This window comes from Rattus norvegicus, chromosome 5 (genome assembly GCF_021556685.1).
Source record: "Rattus norvegicus strain SHRSP/BbbUtx chromosome 5, alternate assembly SHRSP_T2T, whole genome shotgun sequence".
NCBI classification, from domain to species: Eukaryota; Metazoa; Chordata; class Mammalia; order Rodentia; family Muridae; genus Rattus; species Rattus norvegicus.
The window spans coordinates 22,070,335-22,088,310 of record NC_141538.1 but is presented as its reverse complement, the minus strand read 5'-3'; the positions used below and the strand labels follow the sequence as shown (position 1 = coordinate 22,088,310).

At 45.0% G+C, this 17,976-nt stretch overlaps 1 protein-coding gene across 4 annotated transcripts in view; it reads right to left on the bottom strand.

Moving 5' to 3' along the window:
* Positions 1-10,158: 10,158 nt before the first annotated feature.
* Positions 10,159-17,976, bottom strand: part of Lyn (LYN proto-oncogene, Src family tyrosine kinase) — a 115,344-nt gene continuing 107,526 nt past the window's right edge. For 2 of the 4 annotated variants that reach the window (NM_030857.2, NM_001111098.1), the window contains 3 exon segments: positions 10,159-12,017; positions 14,051-14,182; positions 16,133-16,286. In NM_030857.2, coding sequence (NP_110484.1) covers positions 11,815-12,017; positions 14,051-14,182; positions 16,133-16,286 — 489 coding nt within the window. In that variant the 3' untranslated portion in view covers positions 10,159-11,814. 4 annotated transcript variants of the gene reach the window in all.

Sequence of the window (17,976 nt, the reverse complement as noted above, 5' to 3'; positions counted from 1 at the left end):
TGAGCTCTTGTCGGGACCTGGGCTTCACTTCTACCTGGGGAAATTGAAATTATTTGCCATGAGAAAATTGCTTCCTGTTTATTTGATGACTCATTTATGCACACCAGTATGGACTTATGGGTATTTATTTTACCCCCAGTATAAACTTATGAGATGTTTATTCCACCTCTAGGGTGGACTTATGGGTATTTATTCTACCCCCAGTAGGTCTTATGGGTATTTATTCTACCCCCATGGTAGACTTAGTATTTATTGTACTCCCAGTGTGCACTTATTGGTATTTATTCTGTCCCTAGTGTGGACTTAGAGATGTTTATTCCACCTCCCAGTGTGGACTTATGGATATTTATTCTATCCCCACTGTGGACTTATGGGTATTTATTCTACACCCAGTGTGCACTTATGGGTATTTATTCTGCCCTAGTGTGGACTTGTAGGTATTTATGCTGCCTCAGTGTGGACTTATGAGTATTTATGCTGCCCCAGGGTTATACTCTAACACATTATGCTGTTCTGTTGCTTGTATTATCCCCACTTGGCTTCTCTGCTCTTCCACTTGGCTTCAGAACTTCTTGTGCGTACTCCGATCCCTGTGGGGTGTTTTAGCAACTTGTTTACTTTCTAATATGCAGATTTCTTTCTCACTCTTCTAATAGGATTTAGTATTAGTGCTGCCTGAGCATCTTCTTTTTCTTGCCTCTAAGTTAATCTATAAAAATGAAAACAGAAAAATACATGAATGCTGAACAGGTCAGCCTTTGCTATGACTTTATTGTGTTCTCTTCACATATTTTGATTTTCTCCTTTGCTTTTTGACCCTTCATTATTTTACATATTTTCACAGACCTTTTAAAGTGACTCTGAACATCCTTTGTAAATAACTATATGTTCTGATTATATTTTAACGACGGATCGTGAGTGTTGTCTCAGTTTCTCACATACATCACTGTACTGTTCTACATGATTCTATTACCCTTCTCTTTATATGAAGCACACACTAAGCTGGTGTGTGCTTCAAACGCATTGCACATTTCTGGATGCACAGCAGGTTTAGAATGTATTGTTGTTACAAATTAGATATTTGCAGGTGTGTGTGTTGTGTTTTATAAAAAGATAAGGAAGAAGCGATATATTTGGTGGGTGTGTAGTAAGGTGTGTGTGTGTGGGGGAAGGGGGTGCCTCTGTGGGCCCATGCTGAAGCATCCCTTCCTTCTAAGGGACTAGCAACATAACAGTATAGTAGAGAATAGAGTTTATACAGAGCATGGGGAGAGGAGTTGAGAGGGTAGTTGAAACAGAAGGGCAGAGAGAGAGAGAGAGAGAGAGAGAGAGAGAGAGAGAGAGAGAGAGAGAGGAAGGAGGAGGAGGAGGAAGAGGAAGAGGAGGAGGAGCAGAGCCTGGCCATGAGCACGTGGGAGAGAGAGAGGGTAGTGGAATGGGGAGAGAGGAGGGGGCAAGCAGCCCTTTTATAGGGAGTCAGGAATACCTGCCTATTGCTAGGTAACTGTGGGGCAGAGCCTAGAAGAAATGCCTACTCTCTCTCTCTCTCTCTCTCTCTCTCTCTCTCTCTCTCTCTGTGTGTGTGTGGTGAATATGTGTGTTCTCTCTGTGTGTGTGTGTTATCTGTGTGTGTGTGTGTGTGGTGTATGTGTGTGTTCTCTCTCTCTCTGTGTTCTCTCTCTCTCTCTGTGTGTGTGTGTGTGTGTGTGTGTGTGTGTGTGTGGTGAATGTGTGTGTGTTCTCTGTGTGTGTGTTATCTGTGTGTGTGTGTGTGTGTGGTGTATGTGTGTGTTCTCTCTCTCTCTGTGTTCTCTCTCTCTCTCTCTCTCTCTCTCTCTCTCTCTCTCTCTCTCTCTGTGTGTGTGTGTGTGTGTGTGTGTCTGCCTAGGGATTGAACTCAGAACCTTATGAATTCTGCACAGGAACTCTACCGCTGAGCTATGTCTTGCAAGTAGTTATTTAAGGCTTCTTGCCTTGTTTTGCATATTTAAGATTTCTGAAGGTCACACTGGGTTAGATTATATCAGTATTTTAAAGCTCTTGATACACAATTAGGTTTTACAAAATTGACTAAACGGCACGAGGCTAATGCACAGAAAGGAAGAAAATGATATATCTAGATTATACAAATAGCAAAGGGGTTTGGCTGAGAATGTAAACAAAATTGGTTGATTCATGAAGAATACATTCTTTCTAGAAACAATAAATCTAACTCAGATCCTGGATACCTAAAATATGGGCTCCTTAAGGGCAGCACAGTCACCACTCTCTTGGCAATGATGACCTCCCATTTTTCCCTCAGGCCTCTGCTTAATTGTACTGCGTTCTTTTACCCAATGGGTTCAATTAGCATAGGTGCTGGGCCTACCAGAGAATGACGACAGCTGATAGGAACAAAAATGGAGTCCTAGCTCTTTTCAAACCCTCTCACCAACAGAGAAGCAAGAAGCAGGATTCCTCTCATTGCAGCTGTAAACCTGTAACTTCCCGGAAATTGCCCCAGAAGTCCCACTTACAGGGAAAGAACACACTCTGAACACGATGTGCAACCGTAAAGGCTTCTGCTTTTATTCTTTCAGATTTAAATTCTAATCGTGCTTGTCAAGGAAAGGAGGGGAAAAGATTTCTTTGCAGCCTTTTTAGATGTAACTTGCGAACCACCTAAATAATATTGATGACTAGTTAATTGTGACTCCACTGGCCTATACTAGGCTGTCCTTAGGCACCCCTCTTCCTCCTAACCCTTGTGTTTAAGTCTATGCTAAATTATCTTTAATTAAAGCTCCAAGTGTGCTTCGTGTACACCTGGAAGTCGTTTTTACCGTTGTTTTGTTTTTCTTTTGAGTCAAAGATGTGAATCTCGGTTTGGCCCCGAGTTGAGGTTCTGAGAGGTTAGGGGAGGTGCTCCCCATTCTGCTTAGGGTGACAGCATGGAGCTGTCTATGTCTCCTCACCGCTGACACTCACGTGTTCAGCAAAGACGATGACAGTGGTCACCGTAGCTTTAAGGGTGTGTTGGGAAGGTGAGGTTTATGCCTAGATAATCGTCATATATCAGCTTTCCCTAGCACCCATCCAACATGGTGCCTGCTCTACGGCAGGTGATTAGTAAATATGACTGATTTAGAGAGCGAGTCAATGAGATTCTAGTGTCTTTATTCTCGTGGTTGACAATAAATTCATTCCTGTTTTTGCTTCCCAAATTCTGGTTTCTTTAAGAGAAAGAAATGGCTTCCAGTAACAGCTTCAGCAGCAGCATAAGACAATTTGGACTGCGGGTGTGGTTCAGGGGCCAAGAATTGATACAGCACGTCCAAGGCCTGGGTTCAATCTAACACTGCATAAACAAACAACAACAAAACCAGGAAACTCTTCAAGGACTATAAGAACAAACATCAGGGAGAGTTTGTCTCTAGGAAGCAGCAACAGCAACAAAAAGAATCCCGTCTCCTAACTATTTTATGTTAAACATAGCTTGACCTTGGCGTGCCTACACGTCCCTTAGAATCAAAAAATGGAAACCATCTTTCTTGACAGAATTGTAGCCAGATGTGTGTATGTGCCCACAAATGTAGCTAAGAGCTTGAGTGCAGAATGTATTTTTATATCATGAGATTCAAGATGTGTTTGGTTGTCCTCTGCCAGGAAACAGTTCTCCTGATGCTGACCCACTGCTGAAGTAGCTGTGGGGTCCAGCAGGGCCTGGCTTGGCGTGACATGTGCTTAGGGTGCCTGAGGAGTCTCTGGAGTTATGCTGCTATGCTGCCCCCCTCCCTTATTTTTTTAAAATTTCATTTTATTTTGCATGTGTGAGTGCTTTGCCTGTACATGCATTCCTGGTGCCCATGGAGGCCTGTAGAGGGCATCAGATCTCTAGGAACTGGAGGTACAGTTGTCACTTATGTGAGCACTGAACAAAGGTCCTCTGGCGCTCTTAATGACTGACTGCCTTAGGGTTTTACTGCTGTGAACAGACACTATGACCAAGATAATACTTTTTTTTTTTTTTAAGATTTATTTCTTTCATGTATGGGAGTATACTTCACTGTGTTCAGACACACCAGAAGAGGGCATCAGATCCCCATTACAGATGGTTGTGAGCCACCATGTAGTTGCTAAGAATTGAACTCAGGACTTCTGGAAGAGTAGTCAGTGCTCTTAACCACTGAGCCATCTCTCTAGCCCGATCAAGGCAATTCTTATAAGGACAACATTTAATTGGGGCTGGCTTACAGATTCAGAGGTTCAGTCCGGTATCATCAAGGGGGAAACATGGCGGCAGCATCCAGGCAGGGGTGGTGCAGGAGGAGCTGCAAGTTCTACATCTTCACCTGAAGGCTGCTAGCAGAATACTGATTTCCAGACAGCTAGGATGAGGGTCTTAAAGACCACACCCACAGTGACACATCTACTGAAACAGGGTCACACCTTCTAACAGTGCCACTCCCTGGGTCGAACATATACGAACCATCACAGTTACTGAGCCATCTGTCCTTGTCCCTCATTTTGATGCTTTTTGCTTATGTCGGTTGGTCCGAACTGTCTGTAGGCTCACAAGCAGCAGCAAGTGCAGCCTCTGCATGTGCATTCACTGTTTCCTGCTTACTAAGGCCTCCCACCACACTCAGTCTGTGTGGTTTTGTATATGTGTGTGGGGAGGCATCCTTTTTACCTTCTTTTCTGGTACTTTACAGAGATGACTGGGACTGAGGGGGCTAATTCAGGTGCTAATTCACGTAGGGTACTAGGGACTAGTCCTAGGGTCTCATGCATGCCTGACAAGTGTGCTTAGCCTTGCACGATGATTTGGATGACAGCCTTTTCTACTTACTATGACCAACTTTTTCCTACTTACTATGTCTTGTTCCTGCTTTTGCGTGTTCTCCCCTTTGCACTTACCTGTGTCCAAATTCCCTCTTGTTACATGGACCTCAGTCTTACTGATTTAGACTACACGTCTACAGCATCATTTATCCTATTTCTGTAAAAACTCTAGATCCGACTACAGTCGCACTGAGGTATTGGGAGTAAAGATTTCACCATATAAATTTGGAGCTGAAGTTCAGCCCATAATACTCTTGGGAAATAGAGAATATGAGCCAGCATTGGTTTTATTAAAAGGAAAAGAAGCCACATTGACAGTGTAGAGATCAGTTAGGAACAGACTCAGCCCTACTAAAGCAGGGGCATAGTCTAAAATTGGGTTGTTTGGCTGCCCTCCCAGTGTTGGACATAGCACATAGAGATGGCCTGATTAAGTTGTACACAGTTTTATTGGCCTCCCTTGGCCTTTGAACCTTTCTAAGCCTGAATTTATTCACAGCCTATCTGTGGTGGTTTTAATGAAAATGGCCCCCATAGGCTCATAGGGAGTGTTGGTGTTTAAAAGGCTTAAGGTGCCAAGCCAGACAAAGGCCTTAGGAGGAAGCCAGTCTGCCCACAACTTGATAATCGCATCTGGCCTCTTAGTGGTGAGAAATCTATTTCTTTGAAGTCACCCAACTGAAATGACAGCCTTCGCTAAGGCCGCTTGGCAACTACCCTTGGTGGGAGGCCTGTATCTAATTCACATTCTTTACACCTGAAGCGTTCAGAAAGCTGAGACAGGCTTCGATTCCGAGGCGACCAGAGTACACTTCCAAAGCTTGGTGGTGTATGGCACATTTGGTATTCTCTGAGAGCAACTGTGGAGAAGGCCTAGGAAGGAGGTGCCTGCTGGAGCCCCGTGGCTGGCCTTCTGGTGAGCCAGCTGACAGGTCACTGTGGATTTCAGATGCTTTGTCTCCGTCACAATGACTTCATCTTCTCTGCCATCGTCTTCAGGTTTGAGTCCACAGCTTCTGTGATGTTAGCATTGCTGCCTGCCTGCCTGCCGCACAAACAGAGCTGCCTCTGTCTTCCCTACAGTTTCTAATCAGGATACACCCTCCTTCCCTCCCAAGTGCCTTCCTGGGTGCTGGGGTGTGAATCAGGGCAGTCTTATTTCTATTCCAGAAACTTTGGTTCTTCTTTGGAGTGTGCAAACACTGTCTCACTCTGCCTGTTTGTACTGTACCCTCTCCCCTCAACCTACTGCTGTCTTTGACTCTGTGCTTCAGCTTGCATTTTAATTCTCTGTTCCCGAAGCTTTGACCTCTGGGGCCTTTGTGATCTTAGAGGGAAGGTCTTTCCCGGGGCCAGTGCTTCAAAAGAACCCCACACCTCCCCTCAACTCCAGCTCGTCTTTAATATGCAGACCAACTATCCAGGAATTTATGCCATTTTCTACCTGTCCTACCCACCCAGGGCTGAGTACTAGACAGTCAGGAATCATCCCCATCAGTCAGAACTGACTGCAAAGATTCAAAGTAGCCAGTTCACAGCCTTTCCCTGTTGCCTGGACTTCCTACAGATGCTCAGATTTGCTCTGCCTGACAATGTTGTTGCAGTGCATGCTGTAGACATGGGAGGCTCCTCAGTCAGGTGGTGCTGCCACCTCATGGTCTCTGTAAGGCCCACTCCTAACTTGGACTTCTCTGAACCATGGTCTGACCCAGGTTTCTTGGCTTCTAAGCACCTGCCTTGCAGCAAGTCTCAAAGAGGTACACCATCGCTGCCACTCTAGGGCCTTGTCTGAGTTGGGAGACCCAGTGAGCCACTGTAAGGAGCCTGCCAGGAAGTTCAGAAAGGCAGGGTCTGTCTTTGATGTGTCCCATCCCTCTCTGTGCCTCTTCCCTTGCTGCTGTCTTGTCCCTGAAGCTCCTCTTCCTCACATTGTATGCCCGAGCTGTCCCTTTTCTGGTTCTATCTTGTCCTTGCTGTGCTTTTCACCACTAAGCAGGCAATATTAAGGCTAAATGTTTCTGTCCCCAATACATCCACTGTGGTTTCCTCCGCAGGGAAGTGTCTGTTGAGACAGTGCAGAATGAATAGCAGGGAGGAAGCTGGCCCAAGGTCATCAGAGTAGGAGAGCTGACCCTGCCCTCACCTGCTGCAACACTTTGGAGAGCGGGTTCTACACCTTGACTGGGCAGCACAGTGGAGTTGGCCCTGGACATGGGGGTTACGGGTGAGCCAGCCTGAGGGTGTGAGCACAGGAGAGCTGGTTCTGCCTCTTGTCTGCTCTATGGTAGTGCAGGAGAGATGCTCTCCTTCCCTTCCTCATCACTCAACACCTATGGCAAGCAGGAGAACAAGCCTATACCTCACCTGCACAGCAGGGTAGAGCTGGCCCTGGTTGTCGGGGAGGGGGAAGTGAGGAGGGTAGGCTTGAGGTCAGGAGAGCAGGAGAGTCAATGGGCTGAGGAGTTCAGATTTCTCTAAGGCCCAGATCCAGAGCTTTGCATTGGCCACTCCAACGTCTACCCCATTGAAGAACTGCTGGGGTACATGAAGGGACCAGGCCTATAGATCCCAAACTATAGGATCTCCATGACACAGAGCAACAATAGGATATCCAAGAGAAGTCCCAGTGAGTTCCAGTATTGATAAGAGGAGCAGAAGCCAGAGGCCCCACCCCAGACTAAGGAGTCATTGTAATGAACACGTGTAAGCAAAGAAGTGTGAACAAAAGAGTGTACTGTGGGACACACTATGGCAGACTACAGCTTCCACAATAAGATACTTTTCTCTGTTTTAGGGGAGGCTACAAGGGTGGAGGGCAGGTATGAGTGGAGGGAGAGATGAGTGGGATGGAGGTGCATGATGTGAAATTGACAAAGAACAAATGGAAAGTTACAAAAAAAAATCTGAAATTGAAAATCCAAATGACTCCAGAAGCTAAGGGATAAGACTAAAAGTAAATAGAACTCAGCTATCCTTGTTTTCTGATGTGGCGTCTCCTCTGGCGCACATAAGCTCTGTAGAGTTTGACAATCTAGATGATTCCAATTGTCTTTCCAGTATCCTAGAGATGAATGCCATGGGGACTGCCACTGTCATTTCCACACTCAGGGAAGGGCAGTGATGCTGTGGCCATCCTAGTAACATGCCTCTCTGAAGCACCTAACAGATTTCCGAGAGCACAGGACACAGGCTCGGTGGAGTTCCTGAGCAGTTAAAGGCCCCCCAGGCCTGATTACTGGAGTTACATCTCTGGAACCAAGAAAAGTTGGAAGAAGACAACAAAGTTGTCGACGTGCAAGCATGGCCCTTGTTCCCTCACACATCACACATACTCTCGTGTGCAAACACACGCACATCACATGCGCACACACACACATACACACATATGCACACATGCATCACACGTCAAACACATTTATACATTCACATGTATATGTACACACACACACACACACACACACACAAAGCACAGGGAACTAAATTGGAAAACTTTCTATATAATGGTCTAGAGCTTGCTGAAGAAAAAAAGTGTTATTAGTTTTAATATAGTCTCCCTCATAAAATGGACCAAAAATATTATCAAAACATTTAATTTTAAAGGCTATAATCCCTACAAAGTGTGTTTTAAAAGTATATTGGTGAGCTTAACTCTTACATGACATTTTATTAACTTTGAGGCTGAGTCTTGGTGTATGACTGTGGTGGTTTGAAAACAATGGCCCCAAAGGGAATGTCATTATTAGGAAGTGTGGTCATGTTGGAGGAGGTGTGGTCTTGTTGGAAGAAGAGTGTCACCAGGAGTGTGCTTTGAGGTTTTAGAAGCTAGTCTTAGGCCTAGTAGCTTACTCTTCCTTCCTGCTGCCTGCGATGTAGAATTCTCAGCTATGGTGCAAACACAACTGCCCGCCATGTTTCCAGGAATAAGACCCTAATTAAAAGAGTAGCCAAGGCTAGCCTCAAAACATGGCTTGTATGACATATTGTATACACAAAAAATTACTTAAGGAAACGTGTCGTATCTATGTGGACTTTATTGGATCCTTTTGAAATGTAAATCCATGGCAATCAGAACATCCAACTGAATCAGGGCTCATCTGCTACCAAAATTCTTCAGGATTTGATTTTATAAGGTAGATGCTCTTAGTGGCCTTGAGGTTGAAATTAAGTGCTCTCATTTTATCTCACAAGGAAACAAGGAAAACAAACAAACAAACAAGCCCCAGTTTAGTCCTTCAGTGTTGAATGCACTGGATCGCTCAGTCATGAAATTAGATCTTTTAAGAATTTCAGGGCTGTTGTGTGAAATGGAGAAAACTTTGATAAAGTGCCAAAGTTAAAAAAAAAGCCTGGGGTAAATGGCAGGTGTACTCAGAGTCAACATTTCCCTTAGCAAAAGTAGCAAGACTTGCCAGCTCCTAATCTAAAAGGTTTAAGTAGGAAAATGTGGAGTTGCCCTCCCACTGGGAGGAGGGGAAGAAGGAAGGGAGCCTCCAGGAGGTGGGGTTTAGCTGCTGGCTTTGCTGGTGGTAAAACCAGGAGAGCCGGAGCCAGCAGTCGGAAGAGCATTTCATTTCATTCAACATCTTAGCCCTGTGGTTCTGCTGATTAGAAAGGGGGCGAGGATGGAAATGAGTTTAGAACTCTCTCTCTCTCTGTGTGTGTGTGTGTGTGTAGGTGTGTGTGTGTGTGTGTGTGAGAGAGAGAGAGAGAGAGAGAGAGAGAGAGAGAGAGAGAGAGAGGTGGGGGAAGGGGGAAGGGTTGGGGAGGGAGGAGGAAGGGAGGGGGAGAGAGAGATATGTGTGTATGATAGGTAATTTGTGTGTATGTGTAGATGATGTGCAGGTGATGTGTATATATGTGTGTGTGAGATATGTGTGTGTATGATATGTGTGTGATGTATTATGACACACACAGACATCACACACACACTTATGGATGTGTGTGTGCATTTGAGTGGTCAGAGACTTGGGTTTTGGTCTTTTCACCTTCATCTTTTTGGGGTCTCTTGCTTGTTGCTGCATATGCCTGGCTAACTGGACCTCAAGCTTCTGGGGACTGTCCTGTATCTGACTCCCACTCCAGTAGGAACACTGAAACTGCACAAAGTACCTTTTGTTTTACACAAGTTCTGGGGGTGCAAATGAAGATCCTTAGACTTAGCAAGCATTTTACACACTGAGCCGTCCCCCCCCCCCCCCCAGCAAACCTGCTATCTCCTGATGAAGCAAGCATGAGGAAGAAAGGATCAAATACTCGATAGGAGAGAAATGGAAATGGAAAAAAGAAGCTGGATCGGGAGAAGTAAGAGAAAATGAAAATGCATCCTGAGCCATGTTTTAGCGATTTCTTTAACTTTAAGGATTCTTCACTCTTCCTTCCCATGAAGTAGACAATGCAGGGGAGTCCGAAATGAGTGTGTGGAGAGTGCGGGGTGGGAAGGGCCTCAGAAAACCGCTATTGTAAATCAGGTAACCAAAGACGCACATGCCATGTTTGTAAACAGGGCACTTGGGAATGAAGGGCTTTAGAATACTTTGAAAGGATACTATTTTAAAAAAATCAGGGAAAACACACATTAAAGTTGGACAAACACGAGACGTTCAATCCCTTCCCCTAGGCACCCAGAGCTTCAAATAAACACACAGATTACAACAGTAAAGGTGCCTGCAAAGCCTGTTCCTTGGGCATCCAGGCATCAACTCCTCAGCCCTCCAACCGGAAACACCCCAGCGTCCAACCGGAAACACGCCAGCGTTGGAGGCGCAGACTCCACAAGCTCCCGCAATGTGACTGCACAGAATGACTCCCTGCCCTTTCCCCACCAACCGGCTCTTACTTATGCACGGACAGGAGTTGGAATCTGATACACGAGACAAAGACCTCAAGATGTTATTGGGTGTATTAAAATAAAATCAAAAATAGAAATATTAGGTATGTACACAGTAACACCAGTGAAAGGGACAGACACAGCAGTTTCTAATGGGAGTTTACAGGGGAAAAACCCAGGTAACGAAACTGCTCTGGTCACCAGAGGCTTCTCCATGATTGCCTGCTTCCTACCTTCACGTGTAAATAGTCTCCCACACAATTTAGAAAAGATTACTGAGTCACAAAAATAGCCCCCAACATGGCATTTTAACTTCCTTAGAGTACGACTATACTATATGATTTATAAAATGTTCAAGTCATTTGAGGCAATGAGAGAAATGCTTTGTATTTTTGGAGGGTCTCATAAAGTCCTGACAGACTAGGAGAGACGCTTACGTTTCTCCCAAAGGACACCATCAGGAAAGCCTTGAGAGAAACCTGTGACTGAAATACCTGGACCATTACAAACATTCCTCTACAGGGCAGAACTTGAGGCTTTTCTGTCCAAAGGGCTCCAGTTCAGCAAAGGTCCTTCTGCGTGCCCACCCACGCACAGCGCTCCTGCAGGGGGAGTGAGTGCTGCCTTAGGTCCAGTGATCTTACCGCAAAGGAAAATGTTTAATCGTCTCATTTTCTGGGGGGTGAGGTGGGAGGTGAGGAGGAATCAAATTTCCCAAGCCAAAAAAAAAAACCATTCGAATTTAGAGAAGATGTTTTAAAGCTCGTGGCCTTCGCCTGTAAAATTCAACAGGCTGGATTAGTAGTTTTTAAGAAAGTAAGCCAAAGCACTGAGAAGGTAAGGGAGCATCTGCTGTGCACGGGGTTTACTTTCGCTAAGTGAGTTTAGTTCTTGTTGCATCTGGGAATTTGTTGCAAGTCTCTGAACCTGAGTCACTCGGCCCACGTAGAGCCAGTGTGCTTATTGGAGAGAGGGGGTGTTTGTATTCTGACCGTGGTCCCACTGAGCAGTGGCCACCCATGTATGAAACAGCATCCTCTGTCCAGGATGTTCTTCCTGAGTTAATGCATCCTGTCCACAGGAACCAGGAACACAGAGGGTCCTGGTATTCTCCGCCACGGCTGCTTTTCCTATGAGCTCCAGTGGGCTGGTCTCCATGCCCACTATGGCTGCTGCTGATACTGCCCTTCCGTGGCAGTGTAGAAGTCATCCAGTACACTCTGTAAGTAGTCAAAGGTTGGCCTCTCCTCTGCTGATTCCTTCCAGCACATTTTCATGATGTCATAGAGCTCATCTGGACAGTTCTCCATGCGTGGCATTCGGTACCCCTGTGACAGTGCGGTCATCACATCTGCGTTAGTTCTCCCTAAGGCCCAAACAAACAAAAGCGATCATGTTGAGTTTAGAAGCCTGGCTCAATGGCACAACGCTGCAGGGGTGGGGTACGTTCTCCTCAAATCACAGATTGAAGTCTTAACTGCCAGAGTGGGGCTGTGATTGGAGATCAGGTCTATAAAGAGATGATTAACTTAAAATGAACCCTGTAGCTGGGTTCTGATCCAATGTGACTGGGATCGTTCCAAGAAGAGGTGATCACATTGCAGACACATGGAAGACCACAGAATGCCAACTGGATCAGACAGCCATCTGCTATCCAGCGAGAGAGACCTCAGATGAAATCTGCCTTACCAACTCTTGATCTCTTGGATTTTTTTTTTTTTTTTTGAGCATCCATAATAGTGTGGAACTCCCGCTGTTTTAAACCACAGTGTTTTATGTGCCTCTTTCTCAGCAAATTAGGACAGAAGGAACTTGGAGCATCTCAATTCGTATGTTCTAGAGCGGGTATGCATGTCAAGAAGGCATCGATTTGCAAAAGCAAAACTAGGCATGCTTCATAGGCACCGTGGCCTGAATTAGATTCTCAGAGCCTACATTAAAAGCCAAGGAAGTGGGGCTGGAGGGATGGCTCAGGGGTTAAGAGCACTGACTGTTCTTCCAGAGGTCATGAGTTCAATTCCTAGCAACCACATGGTGGCTCTCAACCATCTGTAATGAGATCTGGTGCTCTCTTCTGGCCTGCAGTCACATATGCAGGCAGAATGCTGTACATAAAATAAATAAATAAATCTTTAAAAAAAAAAGCCAAGGAAGCTGGCACACACTTGTAATACGAACTCAGGGGGAGAGTGGGGGTTGGGAGGCGGTGGAGGTAAGACTAGCAGATCTCTGGGGCTTACTAGCCAGTCAGTCTAGCCTACTTGGCAAGTTCCAGGCTGAGGGACTATCTCAAACTCAATTGACGGCACTGAACAATGACACTCAGTGCTGTTCTCTGGCCTCTACAAGCACGTATATGTATACATGTGTATTGGCACTCATACACACGCATGCGCCAGCATGCTTCTAAATAACTCCTTCATGTTAACATGCACATACTGTCTGAACGTGGCCAAAGAATGACCCACAGTGAAAATACCTTGGGGAACTGTGAGAGAGGCTCCAGGGAAAACGGAAAAGGGCCTTTTACTTCAAGAGCACTTTGTTCCTTGGCTTGTTCTTGGATATGGCTTCGTGCCTACTGTGTTAAACATTTACACTCAATTTATAAGACATGATTATGCTTGCTGGATGCAGAACATAACTATAGCACCAAGTCTGGTCAGTGTACACTGAATCTGCATGCTGCTTTCTGCCTTGCTTTCCCAGATATACTATAATCTATAGTATGCGCCAGACGATAGTGTTTAGATTGGTCTGTCCTGAGAAAGTTCTGGGAAAGGGCTACTCTGTTAATATATAGTATGTGCTTATTGATGCTTGTTTGCATGGTTTTCTGACCTCACACAACCTTCCTTGGATCGTTGCCTTTTTGTTGTTGTTGTTATATTTGTATATAAAACTACACTGAAACTTAAATAAGGTTTCTGAAGCATCCGACTGTAGTCTGCCCTATTCCTTCAGGTCCTCAGATCCCATAACCGGCAGAAAGAGCTGCACAGGTAGGCTGAGAAGTCAACAACATGCACACAAACCAATGTTAGACCCAACTGACCTTTCAAGTTAACCATACCAGCCCAATATTTAACCTCAGTTCTCACCACTAGCAGAAGACATTGAAGACCCTCGTTCCTTGTACATGTTCTGCCCCATCTGGAGCCCCGCTTTGGCAGAGAGGGGCACACTCGTGTCTAATCTGCCTCACCGAAACACCCAGAGCAGTGCCGAGTGCACAGGGTGAAGAGTGAGTAGAGACAAAGGAGCATCTAAGCATCTTTCAGCAAGATTTGCATAAAAGGTAACGACCCCAAGCTGTCAGGAGCACAGGTAGACGAGACTGTTGTCTTCGGGGTGCTTGGTTCTTCCCTCGCACTGGAGGGGGGTGTGGGGAAGTGATACCTGGGTAGGGAATCTTCCCATAGGTGACGATCTCGTACAGGAGAATTCCGAAGGACCACACGTCAGACTTGATAGTGAAGCAGCCGAAGTTGATGGCCTCTGGAGCCGTCCACTTGATAGGGAACTTGGCACCTGAAGAGGAAGACATGGGCTCTTACTCCAGGTTTAAGCTAATGGGTTAGAGGTAATTTTCTTCCTTGACTTTTTTTTTTAAAAAGAAATTCAAGTAATTTACTTGGAATAGAAAAGATACATGCACAATCAAAACGGACATGGTGTCAAATGTCATTCGAACAGAGTCACCTCCCTTGCCCTTCCCTTTAGGGTCCTCCTTTCGTTAGAAGCAGTTTCTTCTAGAACCTCCAGGGGGCACTGTAATCAGCTCAACTTTAAACAGGAAAGGGTGCGGTGTACTATTTTCTTACACTGTTGGCCTTTCAAAAGGGTTGCTGAAATTTTATCTAGAGTTTAGTATGCTGGCATGCACCTGTATTCTCAGGTGAGATAGGGGAATCTCTTGAATCAAGGAGTTTAGCTTTAAACTCCTGGACATCAATATAAGACCCCATCTCAGAAAACGAAACCAAACATACAGTATCAAAACGTCACACCAAGCCTTCTCTACAGTTCAGGCTTTTCTTTAGTAAGTCCATTCTAAGTTTGAGTGGCCATATTTATTATTTCATTTAAATGTACCTACTTAATTTTTAGTGCCGGAATGAATGCTAAGTACACATTTGACTACTGAACTAGATCCACAACCAGAATTATATTTAATTTCCTTCGAGGAAAGCAAGACTTGGCGCAGTCTGTAGCTCCAGCATTGTGGAACTGCTAGGGGTTCATAGCCACTGCTTGAAAACATTATCTTTACTATGTCTTTGCAGGCATTTTCTTTTGCAGTGCCTTACTAAGGCTAGTAGTCCCTATAAGAACAGAACAGACAGTTGTGTACACCTGTTGTGTGCTGGGCTCACAATCACTGACTCCTGGATTGTTTCTAGACAGCCTGGAGCAGTGGTGCATGATGGGAGGACAGAGATACAGAGACTCGGAGCATCTCCATGTTACCACTTTCTATTTGGTATCATTCTAACATGTTCTTTATGGTCTTTGTCCTTTCTGGTATTTTTCAAAGACTCAGTGCTTGTTGGTGACAACAAACCAGTGTAATCAATTCTCTCTCATGTACTCAAAAGCTGGATTCCCTGGCTTGGATCCTGGCTCAGACCCTTACAGAAGATCTCTAGAGTTGCAGAACCTCCGAGGCCCATCATCAGTGGTCTGCAGCATAGACTAAGTGTTACGAACATCTCTGCAGTCCAGGGAAGCACATGTGCTTTATTATTTGAGAGGGGAAAAAAATCTGCCTTACAGGGTAAATAAAGAATCTTAATTTTGACAAATTTAGTGTTGACTAAGTGAAATACAAGGCTGGATGTGTGGTGCACATACTTGTAGTCCCAGCACGTGGGAGGCTGAGGCAGCAAGATTTAGAGTTTGAGGCCAGCCTGGGTTACACAGCAAGACTGTGCTACAACTCAGTGGTTGAGCTCTTGCCTTGCAAAGATGAGACCCTCGTCCATTAATCCCCACTGCCAAAAAGTAAAACACCCCCTTATCTCAAAAAGCAGCAAAGAAGAAGACAGATACTACTGTTCATGAATCTTGTTACAGTATTGAGTGGCCTTATCCAAGACAGATCTTACACAGAAAGCTACCATTGAGGCACATCTTCAATATTGTACCAAATAAGCCTTTTTTTCCCCTTCAAAATGATGACTCTTTTTTTGTAGATGCTTTATTAAAAAGCAAACAAAAATGAAATTAGGCAGAGAAATAATGAAATATTTCTTGTTATGTCGCTTTTTGAGTTGTTTGTATATTAACTACCTGTCAGATACATAGCTAGGAGATTTCCTCATTACACAGCAATGCCCTGTCTTGAAGGTAGAAACAAGGTCGGTGGGAACCGAGAGAACACAGGACAGAATTGGGGGGTGGAAAAGTGGGAGGGCATCATCATGGGGGGCAATAGCACACTCCTGCAGCAAGATGGCCTCTGTAACCCAGCACACGTACCTTCCCTCGCTGTGTATTCATTATCTTCGATTACTCTCGCGAGGCCAAAGTCTGCAATCTTGCACATGAGAGACTCAGAGACCAGCACGTTGGCAGCTCGCAGATCGCGGTGGATGTAGTTCTTCCGCTCGATGTACGCCATGCCTTCTGCAATCTGCAAACAGAAGGGGGTCATGTTCATATTCTAGAGAGGCTGTCATGGTTGGCCATCAAGAAAAAAACTAGTTTTTCAAAATTTTAAGATAGTGCTAAAGTCACCCTTAGAATTCTTTTTAAAGTCTGTCCCTAACATCTCCAACAATGGTAACTTTTTTAAAAAAAGTTTTTATTTTATTTTTATTTATCTCTTTGTGTGTGTGTGTTCGTGTCGGTCCGTGTGTGTGTGTGTGTGTGTGTGTGTGTGTGTGTGTGTGTGTGTGTGTGTGTCTTTTGTGTCTCAGTGAAAACATTGCATGCAGGTACTCTTGGAGGCCAGAAGGGGGCATTGGATCCCCTGGAGCTGGAGTTGCAGGCAGTTGAGATAATTCAACATGAGAGAGGGGAACTGAATCTGGGCCCTCTCTAAAAGCAGTTCACGGCCTTAACTGCTCAGCTATCATCTCAGCCCCATGGTAACATTTTGTTTTTTAAATAACAATAGATTCAGCATTTTTAACAGTGTGAAAGCTTTTTTTAAGACCTGTAAAACCTGCCCATGCTGATATACAGAGGTCATGTTAGATTCTTAGGTGAGGTCCCCTAAATTTATATATTGATATCCTGACCCTCAATATGATCCTTATGTGTTGGTAGTTGTAAAATAACTAGGTTGGGGGGCAGTGCAGACTTGGTGCCCTTATATAAGAGGCCACAGAGAGCTTCCTAATCATTTCCACCTTGGGTGGCCATGGCTATTAAGAGGCTGTAAGGAGAATGGGCCTGTACCAGATACTGAATGTGCTGGTGCTTCTTTCTGGATGTCCCTAGAACTCTAAGAAATAAATGCCTGTTGTTGGAAACATCCAGTCCATGGTATTTTGTGGTAGAAACCAGAACTAAGACAACAGAAGAGAAGAAAGTGATTTGCTAATACAAGGCACCAGCAACAGGACGTGAGAGACACGCTTGTTAGTAAGACCCTTTCTGTCAGGATCTTGCTAAGGAAGAGGTGGGGCCAGCTCTCCAGAGCCTCTGAGCATAGTCCCTCAGGACGAACAGAATATACTCTGGCAACAAAGCAAAAATATGAGGCAGAATGAAGGATTCATATAGACAACAGCCCAGAGAGGAGAAGGTACTACTTAGTGCTGGTAGGAAATGTGGCAGAGCTCAAAAAATCAGTTAAAGGATTGTGCCACCAAATTACACAGTCAAGGATAAGGAAGGAAGAAAGTGTGTGTGTGTGTGTGTGTGTGTGTGTGTGTGTGTGTGTACTCGTGCGCATACGCTCATGCTTGTGTGTATTTATGTGTGCATGTATGTGTGCTTGCGTGTGTTTATGGAGTGCATGTTTGTGGTGTGTGTGTATTTCTGTGTACTTGTCTGTGTATTTGTGTGTATGTGTTTAAGAGAAGCTTCCTCAATTAGGATGACTTCTCAATAGAGTGAATTGTCCCCCAGAGGCTGTAAATTGCATCTGGGAAGGCTCCTCCATCACCAGCAGCAGCAGCCTCCTTACCTCACACTGTGAAGACCGCACAAGCCCCTTCAACCTCTACTGCTTAGCAAAGGAGCAGCTGGTTAGCACTTCCTTTCCTTCCAGGCCTCATCCTGGGTCCTCTTCTGGAGTCCTCCTAGTCCCATCCTGAACCTCTCTTCACCTGTCCTGCAGCGTTGGTCTGCACAAACACTACTCACAGCTAAGG